The sequence below is a fragment of the Pleurodeles waltl genome, chromosome 12, assembly GCF_031143425.1.
Source record: "Pleurodeles waltl isolate 20211129_DDA chromosome 12, aPleWal1.hap1.20221129, whole genome shotgun sequence".
Taxonomy (NCBI): domain Eukaryota; kingdom Metazoa; phylum Chordata; class Amphibia; order Caudata; family Salamandridae; genus Pleurodeles; species Pleurodeles waltl.
In genome coordinates this window covers 250,418,500-250,436,959 of record NC_090451.1, presented here as the reverse complement: position 1 = coordinate 250,436,959, position 18,460 = coordinate 250,418,500, and the positions used below count along the sequence as shown (strand labels likewise).

At 45.4% G+C, this 18,460-nt stretch overlaps 1 protein-coding gene across 1 annotated transcript in view; it reads right to left on the bottom strand.

Moving 5' to 3' along the window:
• LONP2 (lon peptidase 2, peroxisomal) overlaps window positions 1-18,460 on the bottom strand; it is an 885,840-nt gene that overhangs the window by 723,054 nt on the left and 144,326 nt on the right. Inside the window, exon 6 of the mRNA XM_069217806.1 lies at window positions 13,199-13,293. Coding sequence (XP_069073907.1) covers window positions 13,199-13,293 — 95 coding nt within the window. The remainder of the gene's footprint in view (window positions 1-13,198; window positions 13,294-18,460) is intronic.

Here is an 18,460-nt window from a genome sequence, read left to right as displayed (position 1 = left end):
TTCTTCCAACCGGAGGCAGCCCTTTTGCACCTTCATCCGGGTTTAGTGGGCTCCAGCCCCCCCTGGACACTTCTGTGACTTTTGGACTTGGCCCCCTTCCTTTACAGGTCCTCAGGTCCAAGAATCTGTCTTCAGTGCTTTGCAGTCAGTTGTTGTTGTTCTTGCAGGATCCCCTATCTCGACTTTACTGTCTTTCTGGGGTAGTAGGGTAAATTTACTCCTATTTTCCAGGGTCTTGGCGTGGGGTATCTTGGACACTCTTAGTGTTTTCTTACACTCCCAGCGACCCTCTACACACTACACTAGGCCTGAGGTCCATTCGTGGTTTGCATTCCACTTTTGGAGTATATGGTTTGTGTTGCCTCTAGGCCTATTGTCTCCTATTGCATTCTATTGTGTTCTACAGTGTTTGCACTACTTTTCTAACTGTTGCTTATCTGATTTTGGTTTGTGTGTGTATATTTTGTGTATTTGACTTACCTCCTAAGGGAGTATATCCTCTGAGATACTTCTGGCATATTGTCTGTCTCTAAAATAAAGTACCTTTATTTTTAGTAACTCTGAGTATTGTGTTTTCTTATGATATAGTGCTAAGGGATATAAGTGGTATAGTAGGAGCTTTGCATGTCTCCTAGTTCAGCCTAAGCTGCTCTGCTAAAGCTACCTCTATCAACCTAAGCTGCTAGAACACCTCTAATCTACTAATAAGGAATAACTGGACCTGGCACAAGGTGTAAGTACCACTAGGTACCAACTATAAGCCAGGCCAGCCTCCTACACAGATCACAAATGTTTGCAATTAGGAAATCGCAAACGTGATTTTTCGTACATCTGGCCCATCATCGACAATTTGTCTCTTTGCCACGGTTTACTTTTGGATGCCTGGCAGTTCAGCATGCACTGTGTTGACCTATGACTCACCAGCTTGCTGCTTTTTTCACGCTCCGGCATAGAGCAGCTTGGCCAGGAATTTCTTGCACGTTCCTCTATTCAAACGCTATGTTCATTGACATTATCACATTTCCCTCATCCACTTTGCAATGCACCTTCTCCTAAATTCCATATTTTCGGCCAACACTCTAATGTACAGTTCTAATACCTTCAAGCTGGTGAAGACCTCCTTTATTCGTTTGTGAATCCAGGGATTCAATAGTCCCTTCGCAGTGCCACATGACTATGTCTACTTCTTTGATAGGCAGTAACAACAAAGGGAATAAATCTAGTGCCTTATGTGCTGAAAGAAAAAAGACTACCAGCAACTATATATATATATATATATATATATATATATATATATATATATATATATATATATATATATATATAGAGTCACACATACACACATATATATATATATATATACACACACACATATTATAAATATACATACCTATATGTGTGTATGTATATATTGTTCATTGTTTTCTCTTCTGCATTTAAATAAAATGTTGCGTATTGTAATGTTATTTGGTGCTATATAATCTCACATGCTTTCTTTCCAGCGGGATTTTGAGTACTTAATAGAGTACCAGAGTATCTAAAGAACAAATTACTTACCTTCGGTAACGAGGTATCTGGTAGAGACTCTATCTAGCTGCAGATTCCTTACCTTAGAATTCCCTGGCGTCAGCTTCGAATCCGGAGTTTTTTCTGAGCAGTACCCTGCGCGCACGCCGTCGGGCGGCGTCGTTCGGATCCGCGTGCGTCGACCAGCTCAGCGTGCGTCGTTGGAGCCGTCTATGACATCACGGTTGTCTATATAGACGCCGTCTCGGTACGCGTATGTCAGTTCTTTTCCACAACTTCCCACGCCAGAAGCGCTGAGTCATGAAAGAACCAACCATTATGCATTTTACCTCTTTGACTGTTTGGAGTAAAAATACTTTCATGCCTATAAGAAAGGCAAAAATTGCCAAGATCAAAAATATACATATGTACACATAAATACATATGTACATATATATACATATCTACTTGAGAAAAATTTCCCCAGAGCGGGGAGGCTTGGGCGGGTGTAAGGAATCTGCAGCTGGATAGAGTCTCTACCAGATACCTCGTTACCGAAGGTAAGTAACTTGTTCATCTGATAGAGACTTCTAGCTGCAGCTTCCTTACCTTAGAATAGATACCCAAGCTATAACCCATGGCGGTGGGTCTGAAGGAGATTTTTCTTTTTTTTTTAAAAAAAAAATTATACTAGGAAGTCCTGCAAGACGGAACGGGCAAAATGCCCCTCTCTTCTCACCTGGCTATCCAGGCAGTAGTGTTTCGCAAACGTGTGCAAAAAAGCCCACGTTGCAGCCTGACAGATATCCACCACCGGTACACCACGTGCTAAAGCAGTGGTAGCAGCTTTCCCCCTAGGAGAATGAGCTCTCAAGCCCTGGGGAGGCTGCTTCTTCACCAAAGCGTAGCATATTTTTATACTGAGAACGACCCAGAGCGAAATGGATTGTTTCTGCACTGCCCGACCCTTCTTTGCACCAACGTACCACACAAAGAGTTGGTCGTCCACCCGGAACTCTTTAGTGCGGTCAAGGTAGAACGATAACGCTCTTTTTGGGTCCAGTCGATAGAGACGCTCCTCTTCCTTAGAGGGATGCGGTGGTGCAAAGAAGGTGGGCAGGGTGATATTTTGACCCAGATGGAAAGGGGTCACCCCCCTCGGGGAGGAAAGAGGCATGAGTTCTGAGAACTACTTTTTCAGGAAAGATTGTGAGATACGGCGGTTTTGATGACAAAGCCTGTAACTCACTAACTCTTCTGGCAGATGTAACTGCCACCAAAAAGGCTGTCTTAATAGTGAGCAGCCGAAAAGGACAATTATGCAAGGGCTTAAAGGGAGCACACATAAGGAAGGTAAGAACCAAATTAAGATCCCACTGGGGCATAACGAAAGGCACAGGCGGGAATAGATGTGCAAGCCCTTTCAAAAACCTCTGTACTATAGGTGATTTAAACAGAGATGGCTGATCGGGCAACTGAAAGAAAGCCGATAAAGATGCAAGGAGTCCCCAAGGAGGAACCCTGCTGGGCGAGAGACAAAATAAACAAAAGGTTGTTAGACAGAGAAGAAGAAAGAGGATCAATAGACCTATTTGAACAATTTGAAACAAAACTTTTCCAACGGCAGGCATAGATCAACTTAGTAGAGGGACGCCTGGCTGCCAGAATTACATCACAGACTTCAGGAGGGAGGTCATAAACCATCAACTGTCGCCGCTCAATCTCCACGCATGAAGGCACAGAGTTGACAGGTTCGGGTAGAGAACCTTCCCCTGCTGCTGCGACAGAAGATCCTCCCGAAGAGACAGCCTGATTGGAGGACCAATGCTCATTTTGAGGAGCTCTGGATACCAAACTCTCTGTGCCCAATCGGGAGACGCTAGAATTACTTGGGCCCAGCTCTTGATTTTCTTGAGAACTCTGGGCAGAAGTGGTATAGGCGGAAAGGCGTACAAGAGGCCTGAACTCCACTCGTGATGAAAAGCGTTGCCTAGCGATAGCCCCCTTGGAAACTCCAGCACGCAAAACTGCTGACATTGCGCGTTCTCTGCGGAGGCGAACAGATCTAACCAAGGCTCTCCCCACTGCTGAAAGAGTCCTTGCGCCGCCTCCGGATGGAGGCACCATTCGTGATCCTCTAAGCATTTTCGTCTGAGTTTGTCTGCTCTGGCATTCAGAGAACCTGCCAGGTGTTGCACCACCAAGGTCATGCCCTGCTGTTCCAGCCATGTCCAGAGACGTAAAGCCTCTTGACAAAGGGTCCACGACCCCACACCGCCCTGCTTGTTACAGTACCACATTGTGGTAATGTTGACCGTGAACACCTGCACCACCTTCCCTTTCACAACAGGAAGAAATGCTTTTAATGCTAGCCGGATCGCCCGAACCTCAAACAAGTTGATGTGGAGCCTGGATTCCGCCAGAGACCAGTGACCTCTGATCTCCACCTCCCCAAGATGGCCACCCCATCCCTGAAGTGACACATCTGTCACTACCGTTAGATCTGGTTGGGGAAGGAAGAGGGGTCTGCCCTTGACCCACTCGCAGTTCACTAACCACCACTGCAGATCTTTCGCAGTCCTCACCGAGATCTGAACCACGTCGGTAAGATTTCCCTGATGCTGTGCCCATTGGAACTTCAGGTCCCACTGCGGAGCCCTCATGCACCATCTGGCATGCTTGACCAACAGGATGCAGGAAGCCATGAGTCCCAGCAGCCTCAGAGTCTGTCTCACCGAGATCCAGGATATAGGCCGAAACATCGGAATCATAACCTGAATATCCTGAACCCGCTGATCGGGAGGATAAGCCCGATACTGCACTGTGTCCAGAACAGCTCCGATGAAAGAGAGCTTCTGAGAGGGAGTCCGGTGTGACTTCGGCACATTTATAGGGAACCCCAGCGAATGCAAGAGGTCCGCCGTCGTCTGGAGATGGGTGACGAGAGCCTGGGGTGTAGGAGCCTTCAACAGCCAATCGTCTAGGTAGGGGAAGACTGAAATCCCTGACCTGCGCAAATGAGCTGCCACCACCGCCATCACCTTTGTGAACACCTGAGGGACACAGGTGAGACCGAAAGGAAGCACAGGTGTTGTGTCAGGAAACTAGGGTCGGTGGGAGCGGGTCTATGGCGGCGGCCGACCGTCCTATTCACAGGAGCCCCTGTGCTGGGTTTGGACCAGGTACCCAGAAGGACGTCTGTAAGAGCCTCATTGAAGGGCAACAACGGCTCCGATGTTGACACCCCCGGCTGAAGCACTTCTGTCAGGATATTCGTCCTGACTGGCACCGTAGGCAAATCTAGGTCCAAGACCTCAGATGCCCTACGCACCACCATGGCTCAGACAATGATCTGGGCCGAATTGGCTCCGTCGAAGTCGGAGTCGATGTCGTACGACGTCGCTCTGGCTCCGGATCATCTGGAATAAGGATGGGGCTGCCACCGGTGTGCGCCGGTTGTGGAATCTTCGACGTCGGCCCGGCGCCGAAGGAGGTCGACTGTGAGAGACCGGCGCCGGTCTGGATCCGGTATTGGATCCTGGGGACCCCAACGGCGCCGAGGCCAAAGCCGCCAGCGTCGAATCTGAAGGGGCCCCTGCTGACCCCACGGGGCCCGAAGACCCACCCGAGGGAGCACCCCGCTCAAAAACGAGACGCATGGCCTCGTAGAATTCTTTTATCTGAGCGGGGGTCGATCCGGTCCCCGGAAAGGTGGGAAGACACTGAGTCGACCCTGGCGATGGCTCCGCAGAACCTCACTCGGATGCCTCGTCGGCCGACAGGCGTGGCGGAGACAAAGTCCTCTTGGACTTCTTCTTCTTCTTGTGCCTCTTACCTTCGGAAGACATTGAATGCGAGGAAGAGGACTTGGCGCTCCGGGAGCGATGCCGCGACCTCCTCCTACTGCGGGACCGTGACCTCTGTGGAGTTGCGCCCACGGACGACGAATGTCGGGCCGCAAGAAGCTTAAGGGATCTCTCCCTCAAGGCCTTCAGTGCCATGGCCCGACAGTCGGAGCACGAGGTGGAATCGTGGTCCTTCTCCAGGCACCAAAGACAAACACAGTGCGGATCCGTCACCAACATGGTGCGATGACACACACCACACGGCTTGAATCCTGTATTTCTCGAAGACATGACTCCAAACAGTTAAAAAAGCAAGACAAACCGTCGAAGCAGGGTAGTTCTTTCCAAAACTACGCTTAACCGACGCGTAAGGAAAAGAAGTGACGTACGCGCGCCGAGACGGCGTCTATATAGACAACCGTGATGTCCTAGGCGGCTTCAACGACGCTGACGACGCACGCAGAGCTGGTCGACGCACGTGGATCCGAACGACGACGCCCGACGGCGCACGCGCAGGGTACTGCTCAGAAAAAACTCCGGATTCGAAGCTGACGCCAGGGAATTCTAAGTTAAGGAAGCTGCAGCTAGAAGTCCCTATCAGATATAATGTTTTACATTTACAGGCTTCTTATAGTTAAATTGTTTATTATTTATATTATTTTAATTCAAAATGTAACACGTTTCTCTGCCACCATTTTTCTCTCTGAAACCCAGGTGATCCACCCCTTCCGTGGTCAAAGTGTAAGAAGGTTTTTATGAATTATCTCAAACTATGTGGACCACATCTGTCCTCCGAAAAGAAAACGCCCATGCCCCTTCATTATTTAGGGGCAAGAAAATTATGAAAACTGACTGGATCTAATTGCAGAAGGGGATGGTGATAATTTGAATAATCTTGATTCTGCTTTCAAAAAAACGATATTTGCATTTTCTTCCAAAATATATATCATATTATAATGTTATTATTTTGGAAAACGGAAGAAGGGGGAATTGGTCGAGGATTTTGTCACTGCTCTGCGGAAACTAGCAGCGTTGTGCAATTTTGAGGACAACACAGAAGAGAGAATAAGTGATCATTTCATGGTAGAATGTAGGAGTGACAAGGTGCGGGAATAATTGTGGGTCAAGAACGACCCAGTCTCATAGAGGTAATCACTACAGCCAAACAAGTGGGGCATTCTCAAAATTGCATTCAAGGGTTTAACAAAAATCTAAAGAAAAGGTATATGCTATTCAAACGAGTGCTGGGTTGAAGAAAATACAATCTCACACCACCAAGAATAAGTTCTGTTATGGGTAAGGCAATCCAAATCATTTGGCCAGTAGTAAAGAGTGCCCTGCTTTAGACGTCACTTGCAGGTTATGTGGGAAGAAAGGGCACTTGGCCAAATGTTGTAGGTCTGTGAGCACTGAAGAAAAAAAATCAAGACATTGAATGTGAAGAGTAGGATGTCATTTTACAAATTGTGAATGATGCGAAATGTGTGTGAAGTGTAAAATATGAACATCCTTCAGATTTTGTTTGTGTCTTCTGTCCATGATGGCGGCCTCTGGGGGTAGGTGGACTCTGGTGTCAGACGAAGATTTTGCCAGACTTTTTGAGGAGAACATCACTCTTCATAAACCTGATGTAAGAGGTGCAAACACATAGTACTTGTGCAGTATTTCGAAGCCAACTTTGAGTTTAAGGGTAATCGTGCATATGGACAGGTATAAGAAACAGTTAAGGGACATTCTGTTCTCAGCTTGTTACATGAAGAACATCTGGGAATCTTTCTAGATCCCAATCATGAGCCCCTGGTTCAAGTCAGAAAAGTGGATGATGAATCAGACATGCTTCACCGAGAGTTTCCAACAGTGTTTTCAGACAAGGCAGGATGTGTGACGGGATATGCGCATCACATTGTTTTGAAGGATAATGCAACTCCTGCTGCTTGCAAAAGGAGGAATATCCTGATCAATCGTTACCCAGCAGTAGAAGCTTAGCTTGAAAGGCTGAAACAAGAAGGATTTATTGTGCCTGTGGAAGCGGCTAGGTGGGTCGAGCCAGTGGCTGTGGCCATGAAAGCTGAGGGAGACACTTGGTTATGCAAGAAGAAACCCGTGATCTGAGAGAAGTATGTGATGCCAATGGAGAGGCTGAAAGATCAACGAACATCAGGAATATATGCCTAAGAAGCACACAGAGAGGGATAAGGTTGAGAAACAATTGGCACAGCTGATTAGAACAAACAAGCAGGGTTCTCCAAACCAAAAGTATAAAAAACAGGGAGGGTGTGGTGAGCCTCTACCAACAGAAGATTAATAAGGTATCCCACGAGTATAATAGCAGACTACACAGTGTTGATGACCTAGGAGGCCAGCACACTGTCCAGTATTTGCAATAACCGAAAGTAGAAGCTTTACCCTCGACCACCTGGGAAGGGATAGAGGCTCCTATAAGAGAACACGAAATTAAGTTGAAGGTAATGGGTCTGGCAACTGGCAAGATGTCAAGCACGGATGGACTGCTGGCAAAATACTACTGAACATAAGTTAAATGGCTGCCAAGCTCTGCCCAGTCTGGCAGGTCTGTACTTGAGTGCCCAACAACTAGGAACGTTGACTCCCACACAAATGGTGAGACCCTGGTCGTTTTCATCCCCAAGCCAGGAAGAGAGGCCTCAAAAACAACTTTCTTTTGACCACGTTCAGTGTTAAGCAGGGTATAAAATATTGAGCAAAATCATTATAAGCTGCACATTACCAACCTTATCCCAACTGATTTGCGGTGCAATACATCACCAAGCATTACAAAGCTCTTCTGTGTACTGGAGGTGATGCCAGAGGGTGTGCCAAAACTGATTCTGTTTCCACTGATTTGGAGAAAGCCCTCAATACCATCATATGTAGGTGCCTAGGAGTACTGAAGTGGATGGAATTTGGGAGTGTTGGGTCATCTCGCAGTAGGTTGTGCTGCTATACGCGAACACTGAGGGAGTAGTTTGCACGGGATGGGTGATCTCTGAAACAAACAGGTTAAATAGTGACACTAGACAAGGGTAAAGGCTTTCCCATCACTATCTCTGTCTTGGCAATGGCGCTATCTGTCAACATCAAAAGGATCAGCAGTAAGAGTAAGGGTAAAATGGAAGAAGGCATAATACCTGTTATATAATTTCATGCAAATGACCAACTGTTATACATGGGGGATGTAATAATGAGGCTGAATCCAATAGTGGCTGACATTATTGACTTCGGGAAGGTGTTGAGACCATGGGTAAACTGGGAAAAGAAGAGTATATTTCCAATTTGCCTGGAAAACTTTGAAATCTGACTGCTGGGAGTTTGACCACAAGCAAAATGAGAGCATTTCACCTTTAAATGCTGGGGGCCAGGCGTACAGGGCGGAATGGGACACTTCTGGGGTAAAGTCACAAGGCCACTGTGTCAATCAGAATCAGCGGGAGCTTGTGAAAGACTCTTCCTCCTTTCTTATTTGGTGATTGGGCACATAGTACTAACAAAAATTGTTATTCCTCCATGACTATGGTATTATTTTTCAGAAAACCTGCGGGTACTGCTACATAGAAGTCTATTTCGAGAGATTACCAGATACATCGGATTTCATATGGAATGGTCGAAGACAAAGAGTAGCAGTGAATACATTCCTGTCTTCTCCCATCTGAGGGTGGACAAGGAGCACTGGACTACGAGCTGTATTGCTGGACTGCTCAACTGTAATTTGTATCAAATGATATGCTAAGTCTGAATTTCGTGAAAAAAAAGGAGTCGGCAGGATTGAGGGAGGGGCGACTTAGTGGCATTACTGAATCCTGGAACGAGGCTGGCAGGCCTGCCCAGTTGTGGAATGCTACTGGCAGAAGAGCTTGAGGGGGGCTACAGCCAGGAGTTTATGCACCAGCAACGCATGACCATGGCCAACAGAGCTTGAATGTGCACGCCGACTGGCACCCTGGATGCAAGCAGGCCTATAAATGTTAGGTACTTGGTACATGACTGGTGATGTGTGCGGATTCCCTGCCTTAGTCCAGAATGAGGGGATCCCGACATGGCAGTTTTCAGATAGTAGACACAATGAAGCATCTCTCATACGGAGTGCTGCAACCGGTACAAACAAGAAGGGAGGGAAGAGGACAAGTAACGGTGCTCTACAGTGCCATCTTGGAAGGTAGAAAGGGCACCTAGGAAAGACCCCGGGGAAAGTGTAGGTTAAGGACACTCCGCAAATATCCAGAAATGTGTGCTACAGGCTACTGCAGTTCAGCAGACTACAATAGAGTATACTTCACCCTTAGCAGACTTCAAAGAATCTTTTTGGTCCCCACTGCAGAACCGAGGAAGCGACTCCTATCCTAGGATGTGGAACTGATCAGTGATAACGTACTGCATGGTGGCTGTGAATGACACCTACAGACTCCAACTGAGGATGGGAGGAGGCAGGCTTAAGGGTGACACCGGGTCAAGTAGGAATTCTGGCTCTTAGGCCTGATACGCTTATGGAAGAAAAGAATCAGGTGTAGATATGTACATCTTAGCCAGTTACACAGGGTAGGATGAACTGATAACAGATCAAAATGTAGGCACACAGAAAGATCTAGACAAACAACCCAGGCCTGTTACTGCGTTCCCTTTTCATAGTTTAGTTTTTTTCTTGAACAGTTTACCCTAACTCCTTAAAGCTAATACGCCACTTTTATAGTTGAGGCATGGAGTGGCACAGTGAAACACTGTCACAGAGTACCTGTTTAAAGACCAGAACAAGTATACGAGGGCCTGACAAGTAGTGGGAATTGAAGGGGACAGGCCCTGATTACTTTGGCCAGATGCTGGGTTGCCGGACTACTGCCAGCTGCGACAAGGCTGGAAATGATTATTCAAGCAAATACCGCTCCATGCCAAGTAACACCTGTAAGGAAAACAATATCAGCAACTGTGTCAAACCTATACTTTGTAAAAGTCACCGAGCAGAGTTGTGGTCTGGATCGCTCTGCCAGAAACCAGCACAGCAGGTGACGAAGGGAAAAAAAGGTCTACAACAACTGGCAGAGTCAAGGCATACAAAACGTGAATGGCCTTCAAATGACAGATACGGAAGTGTATTACGGCAAAGAACAAATAATGCACGACATGGTTATATCATTACATTAGACACAAGGCCACAAACTAGTCTGGAAAGCAGAAAGTACACATGGGCACATTAGTACTGACAGCAGCACAATGCACGTAAGAGTTGCTGGGTAAGGCATATGCCGCTGGTGATACACATTTGCGGCCCGGAATAACTCTGCTGGTTTCAAGAATTAATATGTCTCATTGTATAGCTGCATTTTCATTTATAAAGTGGGTTTGCAAACGTGCTAGTAGATAAAAAAAATAATGTATACATAAAAACTCAAGGAATAACCTTTGGCACATCCACAACTACAGAATGTTATGTGCAACGACAATACTTCATTGAAGAAAACAATCCTCCAGCAGCATTCCCAGTGGTGCCAACTTAGCCGGAATGCAGGCGAGCTGAATAAATAAAGGTGGTTAATGTGCCTAATCGTACCCGACTGGTGTACCACGTGACATATACGACAGAACTCTCCGAGAACGGTCCCCCACTTGCACTGCCTGTGAGCCTCTTGCATGAAGTTACAATTTACTGGCTTCTTCGTTCTGAATTACGAGGAACTCCTTGAGGTGAGAACTGAACCTTGCACTGTGGGTGAACTGTGCACAGCCACCAGGGCCTGTGCGTGGCCGGACCTGCCCCGTGTGACCTGCCTGTGCGTAACCGCAACTGCCAGTACCTTGCAGGACCTCATCTGGCAATGTTATGACCAAACAGAAGTTTCTGCACTTGAGGCCACTGCCGGAGACCCCCTACTCCTGCAACAGTCACCGGTGGTCCGACTGGGACTGCGCTGCGACGACCTTGGACTGCCACATATTTTATTGCCGGACACTCCGCATGAATGCGGCCCCAATGGATAAAGCGTGACGCATGTGTGACGCTGCCGGCGGGCAAGCGACCTTTCAGGAGAGGGTGTGAGCCTACTACAGAGCCGAGTAGCTCCGCAAATCCATTGGTGAGTGACCCCCTGCATGTAAGATGCGGAACTACAAGCTGAGCACACTAATTTCATGACGGATATAACTGCACCCGAGCCATTAGCGTGGTGCTTCCTCATAACCTGCAAAGGGGGAGAGGGGACACCTAGGCCCAGGAGAAACAGAGCACGGGTCAAGCAAGAAGGATGGGTACATAAACCCAAGCGCAGCAATGCCCGATCAAGGGAAGGACACGTTTTATTATTGTATTGTGTATTCCATTCCGGTGTGCGTTTCTTGAAAGGATATCCACCGTGCTGGACATTAATTTTGTGAGCTGTTGTGTGATTGTTGAATTCGGAGTTTGAGCACACATACACACTACTACTATGAGAAGCTTGGGACTGCTTGCCATTGCTACAGGAGTTAAGTGTTGACAGGGTTGTATTCGACACAGTTTGCAGAGCCATAGAAGAACGAAGGTCGTACCCTGGGACATAAGTCGTAAATGACCTCAATCCCCGAGGCCAGTATTCACTGCTTGCCCACATGGCGGTCTTGTCCCTCTGAATTGCTTTTGGCACTTAAAAAAAATATATATATACTGCTCACATATTGTGAAGGGACTTTCATAAATGAGTAACAGTCACCTGCCTCCATCCCTTAAACGCTAAAAGGAGTTATATTTTGGTAAACACTTACCTTCGTCAGCCTACAAGGACAGCTAGAAAGGCATGCCAAGTTCTAGGTCAGTTTGCATGACTGACAAGAGCTAGGAACATACACCTGTATTACAAAAATGCTTAAAGGTGAAGACTAATAGCTTACTCTTTCTACCAAACATCTTTTCTGCCAATTTTTTTCCAGGTCCATGCGCGATGAGCCGCTCCAGTCCAGGTTTTTTTTTTTTTTTTTTTAAACTTCTGGGACTCATAGTCCTGTTTTCTAATTAAACACACAATACTACAAGTCCTATATTTCCAAGATAAAACCTGGTCCGGTGGAGCACGTCACGCATGGGACTGGGAAATTTGGCAGCGCTGAATGATCTGGTTCCCGCAAGGAAACACATGCGAGTCTTCACGCATTGTGTTAAAATCCTTCTAACAATTTAAGAAAACAATGTTGTTTGAATCTGCTTAAGAAAAATATGCCTCATAGCGGAGGCTGGTAAATGTTCTCAAAGGCAACACAACAAGTGCAACAGTAAGTATTTCCATTGGCAGTAAACAAAATATTACATTTACAGATCGCACCCCACAAAAATGATTACAGTGAGCAGTGTTTTAGTGTTTTGATCCGTCCAGTCATCGTTTCAAAGCACTGACCTGGTCATGGCAAAACAATGACCAAAGGAATTTATTTTTAAAACTGAACAATCACAACAACTTTGTGCAGTTTTTTCATGTCCTGTCGGTTTACTAGGATACCCTTATGTGTGGTAAATCCTAACGAAATGTTGTCTTTTGCTTAACACTTAATAATCACACACATCTTTGCAGAGGTTTTACGACTGCTCACTGAGCAGTTTTTAATTTTAAAGGCAATTTACTGAAAACATCACTTATTTAACGGGGAGCACATACTGTGAAAAGGAAAATACATGTTCAAAATATTCATAACTGCAACGCAGTGAACTAGCAGTGCTTTCTGTTCCAACTGCCTGATCCTGCTCCAGTTCTGTGTTTGCAAAGGTTAACTTTTAAAACCACCTTAGACAGATATGAAGAATTTCCTTATAACATTTGTGCTACTTAGTTTACAGATTTTTCTGAAGTAATTTTTCTAAAATACACTTTACTTACCAGTTGTGCTTTTACTCCACGGCAGCTCTACCATGAGCTCTAAATAGTTTCTTGTTAAAGCATACTCTGGCATTGATTGAGGCATTTTCTTTAATCTGGCAAAAATCAAGCAACAAACTGAGTTTAGATTCTGGGTCTGTTGTCCACAATGGCTTGTAAACCAAAGTACACAAATATACATTTCAGAAACATCTACTCAGGGCTCACGTTTAGAAACCGAAATGTGTTTTGAAAAAACAGCCATCCTCAAACTGAACCCAATTAACCGGAAGCACCTCTTCTAGCACCAAAGCCAAAATCTCACTGTTCAACACCGTAGTCAGGTCCTGACCGACAGTTAACCCCAGACTCTCTACAAAACTCTTAGATAACAGACAAGTAAATAAAATAATGGAGAAGTGAAGGCAAGTAACAGGAAGCATAAAAAGACTTGAGCATCGCACCAAGTAGCATTAAGGCCACCAATAAGGTGAAAAAACATTTACCCTTATTCCATGTCATGTTGGAAAGGCAATGCCCTATGATTCAGTACTTATCTCGTGTTCCTGGTTCTCCTTCACATGACGTGGAAAAAATGTGTGCAATAGCTATCAAGTTTATCGGACAAAGCAAATAGTGCATGCAATGTTTACAGTGCACAATGTCTTATTAAATTAGAAAATTACAGCATGAAGTATGAGCCGTAAGTGATGATTGTCACTGGTGGTAAATTTCACGTGTGGTAAAAAAAACATAATATGCAGTCACAGCAACTAGAAGCCAATAGACACACTTTAAATCACAGGGAATTACCCCATAAAAGCTTCCACCTGCAAAAAGGGATGGTAAAGAGCAAAAGAACAAACACATTTAGTAAAGATCAGACCCCAAATAAACACCAACACAAGAGGACACAGATATCCCTATTTCCACCTTTACAGATTCAAAGGGCCAATAACAATCGTCTCAACCCCAAAATAAAGCCCCCCTAAGCACTGTTCCTCCTCGCATGACAGAAGCAATGTAAATAGGCCAATATATACAGGCCTCACTCACTTGCACTAAAGACCACCACCATGGACGGAACTTTTTTTTGCTATTTTATTCTGCTTCACCAGACTCCACTGCTGATTCAGCATGATATTCAACATGAGAAGTGGTTCAACTGTCCAGCGTCAAGAACAAACACCAGTCTCAAGACACAGAAGGCAACCTAAGATGTACATGACAAAGCTGAACCCCCTGAACTAGTCCGCCGTCCAAACATCATATTGGCTGAAACCACAAACAACACTCTGGCGTCCATTAAGGTTACCTGGGAGCCAAGCCCAACATTTGCATACAGACTGCCATGCCTCCCCTCCACCTTCTTAAACTGTTTGCTGCACTGCAATTGTTTTCTGATGATTTCAATGAGATTACAGTAAACATGGTGCAAGGGTTTTCAAAGCCCACCGACTCGAAGATCCTCGCACAAGTCGTGGATGCCCTGCTGAACGTTATTAACTAGCACATTGCTTTTCCCAAAGACTAACGGTGATGGGCAGAAAATCAAAGTTGTAAGCAATTTTTAAATGCGCTATGGGCTACTCAGTGCACCCATTTGCTACGGGTTGCTCCCAAGGCCAGGTAACATGTTTTTCACCAAGGTATCATACAGCACATCAAACAATCTGATGGTGTGTGGTACAGATAATGCTTCACACATTATCGTGCCAGATTCCCTATATCTACACACAACTTCATGATCCCGAGGGCCAACTGCATTTCACATACCAAAAGGCAACCAGGGTTCCTTGGGGAGTACAGGACATCCTCCCTTAATTTCTAACTTCATAGTGATTTGTAAATACCTGTTATATCATGGGCAATGATGTGAACAAATGTTACCACACCCCATGCACACTGTGCTACGTCCATATTTTATGTGTGGTAACCTAAAGCATTCTGGGTCTTATAGCTTGCATTCCTATTATCACCTGAGATCAGCCTGACTGCACCTGCAAATTTAGACATAAATGCTAGGACCAATGCCTGTGATGAAAAAGAGATGTGCCAACTCTAGTCACTAAGTATGATGTGCACCTTAATACCATACCTGTCGCACTGCAATACTCATATAAAAGTCATAAGAATGTTGCAAAAGTCCTCAGACATATTTGAGTAGAGGCATGCTTACCATGGCTGCTCTTACACACATCTGATCATCATCTGTAGGTGAACCAGAATACCCCCTGAAACTGTTACGTGTGACCTCCCCCTCTAAGAAAATCAAGGACTGTGCAGGAGCAACGGTACAAAGGCACACATTTGCAGATGAAATATCACTGAGGATGTTCTTTGACTGTTGGATGGGTGTGTCCCCTAACTGAACCATACAGCTGGAGTGCTTTCCCTGGAAGTCAGATAAGGAGTGCCACGTTGTGCCTATTTACTACACGTCATAGCTGTGAAGAGACGTGTAGCAAGGCCAAAGCAGGAGGACAAAGAGGAACACCAGTGAAGAAGAAGCTGGACATATCAGAAAACCAAGAGGCATTAAGGTAACTGGCATTTGGGATAGCAACATTTTGAAGCGTCTGTGAAATGATACTATTACAAGAAGGTCAATGTTGTATTACAAATTGCCTCCCGCACAAGTTTTTGTTGTGGAACTTTGATTTTACAAAATTAATCCTAACTGCCATTTGTCCAAAGAATGTAATGCATGCAACTATGATACTATTTCTTGCAAGTACTCTTCCTGGCAGGCCTGGCAGTTGTGCTCTCCGTGGAGATCCCTTTGGCACTGGTGGTGATATCATAAGGAGTGGGAGAGGAAAGAAGTGGATGTTATGGTGGACGGAGTGGTGCTAACCCTGACAGTAAAAGGAACATTTGAAAGTCAGTCATCGCCTGTTCAGGGATTCAGCATTTTTTAAAAGAGGGGAGTCAGAAACAATCCTGTACCCTTCTGGAAAATAAGCCATAAATGTATGCTGAGATACATAGTAACTCTTTGTCGAACTGCACAGTGATCAAAGGCACACTCCTATGAGCGCCTGTGGACAGCTAGGTACAAATCCAACAAGTAGAGCGAGTTAGGCCTTAGAGGTACTGCTCCACCAAGCACAGGAATGTGTTCTCTCAATAAATACGATAGTTGGATTTGCAGATAGGCAACAGATCCACAGTGATTCCTTTAATTGAACCCACCACATCTGCTTTCACTGGGACGTTATAAGGGAGTGACATTATTGTTCTTAGAGGGTATAGCTCGGATAGATCAATGCGAGGGGGGAGTGTTTCTGCTCATTTAAGATGAATTTCGGACCAAGTCAATGGGTTGCAGTGACACAAACCAAACCGCCCCTTCTGACATGGCCATGTCTGTGATACAAACAGGCAAGGCTGGGGACCAGAATTTTCAGAGCTGCCATTCTCATGGTGCTGTCCCTCCAACATTTCATCAGGCTCCACTTTTACAATTCTGTTTGGTTAAATTTTTTCAGCGTCAGGTGCCTATACCTACAATATAAACACATCCTGAGGAGAGTACAAGAGAAACATCCGTTCACACAATATACATTGTAATTTCAGAGTTGAGAGACAAGGCAGGTCTTTTGGCCTTTTAATCTGCAAATTCATTCCCTCTTGATACATTATCTTGGTTGGTTGGCGAACAGTACATTTGATAATAACAACAAGACGTTTCAGTGTACATTTAGCAAGTCTTTTACATAGCCAAGGCAGTGCAGACATAGGAGACTGTTCTCCGGCCTAGTAATTTACTGATGGCTTCAACCCAGTGAGCTGAAAGATGGAGTTCCCCAGGGAGATATTGTAACCTCTCTGGAGAAGACTTACACCCTTTCTTTGTCAATTCAGTAATCAGATATAATGAATAAACATTCCACTGGTCTTGCGTGGCAGAAGAAAGTAACAAATGATCTATATACTGAATCAGAGTAGAACTTTAAGGAAAGACTAGGGTGAAACGTTCAAAGGAGAGTCTGTAAAACCTTGTGGAAGTCTCCGCTAAGTAGGACTGCAAAGTGACTGGCTGTGTGTGCGTGAAAACAGAATTGGGAAAGAAAGCAGAATATGAATTAACCACTATAAACCATTTAGCAGCAACAGGTACACGTGACTACATGGTAGTGGAACTCGGTGCTACAAAAACCCTAGGTATTACAATGTTGTTAATGGCTGTCAACTCTTTAACAAAGCAGTGCACTTCCTTATCAAGTTAAAAAAAAAAAAAAACATGAAGCAAAGTGGTGTTGCACACACAGGCGGTACCAAGGCCCTTTCTTTTTATTAAAGCTGCGATGACAGGTATGATTCCACCTTTGGCTACAAGGGGCAGAGGATACTGTGGAATATGAGGTAGTTTCTTAATGAACAAGTTACTTACCTTCCGTAACTCATTATCTGGTAGAGATTCTATCTAGCTCCAGATTCCTTACCTTAGAATTTCCTGACGTCAGCTTGGATTAGAATTTTTTTGCTGAGCAGTACCTTGCACGCGCCATCTGGTGGCATCGTTCAGATCCGCGTGGCGTAAGTGTTATTTGAGCCATCTGTGACATCACGGTCACCTATAAAGGCACCACCCCAGCACACATACATCAGTTTTTTTCCCCACAAACCTCCACGCCAGAAGCGCAGAGTCATGGACAGTACCAACAGTTTGGCTGTGCAAATCTAGGGCCCCGAAGGGATAAATCCTAACCCTATTAGATGTATCTGCTGAGCAGGGAGGCATGAGCGGGTGTAAGGAATCTGCAGCTAGAGTCTCTACCAGATAATGCGATACCGAAGGTAAGTAACTTGTTCATCTGATAGAGAGTTCTAGCTGCAGATTCCTTGCCTTAGAATAGATATCCAAGCCATAACCTTGTGGAGGTGGACTGCGGATACCTCCACTCACACTAAAAAGTCCTGCAGGATCGAATGGGCAAAGTGTCCATCTCTCCATACCCGACTGTCCAGGCAGTAGTGTTATGCAAACGTGTGTAAGGATGCCCACGTTTCTGCCTGACAGATCCAGGACTGGAACACCCCGAGCTAGAGCAGTGGTAGCAGCTTTGCCCCTGGTAGAATGAGCCCTCAGGAGGCTGCTGCCTAACCATTGCGTAGCAGATCTTGATGCAGAGAATGGCCCAGCACAAAAATGGTTTACCTTTGGACTGCATGACCCTTCTTTGCACCCATGTACCCCACAGAGTTGGTCATCCACCCGGAACTCTTTTGTGTGGTCAAGGTAGAACGACAACACTTTTTTTGGGTGCAGCCAGTGGA